We start from the raw sequence: 3,689 nt of genomic DNA on the forward strand, positions 1-3,689 counted from the left end.
AACACTTAACAAAATCAGCTTACTTTATGAAGAGCCATCTGTAATATAGCAATGAAATAATCATCTCGTCGTTAATAAAAGCAAGGATCTAAAATGGAATAAAATTTTAGCCTCCCTCCTTCACTAATTTTTGCATTATAACGAAAATATCAAACATAACATAAAAAATTATTGTTCTATATTTTTTTTGTGCAAACTGAAGAAAATTTAGAACACAGCAAGGCAATTTTCACATCAAGCACTAACTTTAGGTCAATTTATAACGAACTGTTTTCATATTCTGCTATGTTCTCACCACACAACAGCTCTGAATTGTCGTGATTTAGAACATTAAAAAATTATTGTTCTATAAATTTTGTGCAAACTGAAGAAAATTTAGAACACAGCAAGGCATTTTTCACTTCAGACGCTAGCTTTAGGTTCATTTTTTCAATTGATATTGAACTTTTTTCATATTCTGTTCATGTTATGTTCTCAAAACACAACAGCTCAACAACTCTGAATTGTTTCCTCTTTAGAACACGCAAAATTTTGGGCCGTTCACCTGATCTTGAGAAGACATGGCTTTTATGTTTCGACAATTCTTTAGGCAATTGTTTTTTTAATTTTCATTATTTTTCAAAAGACGAAGTTTTGTTTTGCTTCATGTGGGCGATAATTAACAGAAGGTCAAACAATAGCGAAAAATCTTCAGGTGAATTAGGAATTCCCGTCGTTATAGTTCTAAAAACAAAGATATCCTTAATATTCTTGAAATGAACAATAGCAAATCCAATGCTCCAAGATATTGTCTCATTACGCTTTAGTAACATGAGTAACAGGAACAGGTGTTCTGAAAAACAATCTTTTGAAAAATATACGAGATTGTGTATTTTCAGATTTAAGTTTTCGCTGAGATTTACTTTGTTTTCTTGTCATATGGCAGATTTTATCGGGTTTTGTATGCTTGCTAAAACCACCAGTCAAAGAGACTTGTGTTTTTGATGTAGAGTTAGACGATGCAGCATTAGATAGTTCATTTGAAGGATTATTTTTGATATTAGAATATTCTTTTGCTTTTATTGGTTTTAAATCATCTGGGATTTTGGATTGTTTAATGGGGTTTATAGAATTCGCCTCCTTTCGGCATTGTTCTAATTTTAAGGGATAACTTGAGTTTCTCGACTGTCTTTTTAATATTTCTGAATTTCTAGTGAATTCTTCTGATTTTAAAGAAACATCTGCATTTTTAGAATGTTCGGTAGGGATTGAATTGTCTACACAGCGGGAACTGGGTAATACTTTCGGTTTTGAACTATATTGAGTTCTCAAAAATTCTTTTGACTTAGTAAAACTATGTGAAGAATTTGAGAATTTTTTTGACTGCGAATAGCTACAGTTATATTTTGATCTGGAGTATTCTTTTGATTTTGATTTGATAAATTCTTTGCAGTTCGAAGAATGAGTGCTTCTAGCAAATTCTTTTGATTTTGAGAGAAAATGTGTGCCTTTTACAAATTCTTTCGTCTTTGAGGAAGTGTTTGATTCTCTGAAAAATTCGTTTGATTTTGAAGAAGTATCTCTCAAAAATTTTGAGTTCGAGGAAGTATTTGAGGTTCTAGAAAATTCCGACCAGTTTGAAGAGCTACATGGGTATTTGGTAGTTTCGACCGATATTGAAGAGTTATATAAGTCTTTGGTCAGATCGGCTGATTTTACAAAGCTACTTGGTTGTTTGGTAAGTTCGATCGATTTTGTGGTACTACAAAGTTTTTCGGTCAGATCTGTTGATTTCTTAGATTTACGGTGGTCTTCGCCAATTTTGAATGATTTTGCTGATCTATCACGACCTTCGTTGATTTCAGTCGGTTTCTCAGATCTACACGGGTCCTCTATTATTTCGCCCGATTTTGCAGAACGACAATGCGGAACTGTAAATAATTCATTTGGTTTTGGAGAACCGTCGAAAGGGACATTGTGCAATTCTTCCGATTTTGAAGAACTGTTTGTATCCTTGCAAGACTGATGCTGATTACTTAAATTCGAACAACCATGCACAACTTCTAAAGCATTGAAATAGATTTCTCCGTTTTTAGTTGACTCAACTGGCAGATTTAAATTCATGCCACTTTTTTCGAAAGAATCAGCTCCGTCAAGTGCTTTCTTTTCGTTCAAAACTTCATTCTCCCTCAAATCGGAAATAAAGTCTTCAGGTTCTTTTTCGGGTTTGTCGTGAAAATTCGTACAGTTTTCTCCAAAAAAGCACATTCCACGCAGGTAAAAACGGCAAAGTTTCGATGTGACTGCCATGGATTGAACATCATCACTTGTATTTATTACTACTGGGGAAACAACGTTAATATTCTCCGGTTGACAACTGCTTGATTCGGAGTCCACAATAATACTCACCGGCGAATGATAGAACGGCAGATCATGATTGTAGCTGCAAAGTTTTCCTCGATCACATCTACCTTGAGAAAAGTACAGACAAACTTTTTTTATAGTCCCATTGAAAGATGGCGGTTCACTGTGTGAACGCAGGCACGACTCTCCATCATTACATCTTCCTTTCAGAAAAAAATAGCATGGGTCTCTTCGCCCAGACGATTCTGGTCCAATATTATTAGGTATATCGTGTAGAAAAGGACATTTTCGCCCTTTTGTGCAAGACGACAGCAGATAAAATGTGCAAATACTTGTGTCGCTTTGAAAACACTCCTCACCACTCATTGCGAGCATTTTAAAAAGATAAAAAAAAGTGATAAGGGAAAAAATTTTAAAACCCAAACATTGCGATTTTATACTTCGATTTTTCACTGCAGCAGGGTTTCTGACCAGGTGGTAGCCAACACTTGAAAATAATTTCTGCAGTTGCAGTTATTACATGTTATAGTGAAAATTTTAGCAGAAAAACAATGGGCTTCTGTACCCGAAGGGTTTCACTCTACAGCGTGGCGGTCGAAAGTTTAAATCCCGCTATAACTCTAGTAGAGCTGTCTTTGGGTTCTCTAATTTGCGCTATTTGTTTTCCCACTTGTAAAATATAGTTTCCAACAACAGCCTTTACAGTTTTATACGTCATCGATTGCTTGCAAGCACTGCGGATCCTATCGTATATAAATGCACGAACCTGTGACATAGGTCTCTTGGCCAATCTATTCATTAAACAAAATGTTTAATTTTTAATTGTTGATCAATTTGACAAAACCTTATTACATACCGATATTTGTGCTCAGATTTATATCTGCAGTATTTACTTATAATTAATCAAGAAAGAAAAATGCGATGCTTTTTTTTATTTCTGGGATTTTGCGTCCTTCCTTTAATTACATCGGAGTGCAAGAAAAATTGTTTTATTGCTTTATAGAAATTACGTACATTTGCAGGCTTGTTTGCTCAATTTAGGCTTATAAACCTTTACCAAGTGGATGAAGAGATGTAACAAATTAGAGAAGGACATAACAAAGAATACATCCACGGTTCATGCGGGATTCGAACACGCCACCTCCACGCCTTGCACAGCGTTTGGTGGGCGATACCTATCGGATAAGAAGGCCTCTGTGTAACAGTTTCGTTTCCTATAGAGTGTGGGGGGGGGGTGTTTACCAGACCGTCGCCAATAGCCCATTGTGCAGCTCCAGTGTGACGTAAAAGAACAAATCAAATCAAATCATATAGAGTGGTTCGTTTAGCGTTAAAATGAAGAAATT

General features: G+C 35.3%; 1 protein-coding gene across 1 annotated transcript; it reads right to left on the reverse strand.

Annotated features, from left to right (window-relative positions):
- Positions 1-795: 795 nt before the first annotated feature.
- On the reverse strand, positions 796-2,709 carry LOC139426900 (uncharacterized). The gene has a single exon (XM_071187035.1). The coding sequence runs from the start codon at positions 2,707-2,709 to the stop codon at positions 796-798; it is 1,914 nt and encodes a 637-aa protein (XP_071043136.1).
- Positions 2,710-3,689: the final 980 nt, after the last annotated feature.

Source organism: Parasteatoda tepidariorum, chromosome 10 (assembly GCF_043381705.1).
Source record: "Parasteatoda tepidariorum isolate YZ-2023 chromosome 10, CAS_Ptep_4.0, whole genome shotgun sequence".
Lineage (NCBI taxonomy): Eukaryota > Metazoa > Arthropoda > Arachnida > Araneae > Theridiidae > Parasteatoda > Parasteatoda tepidariorum.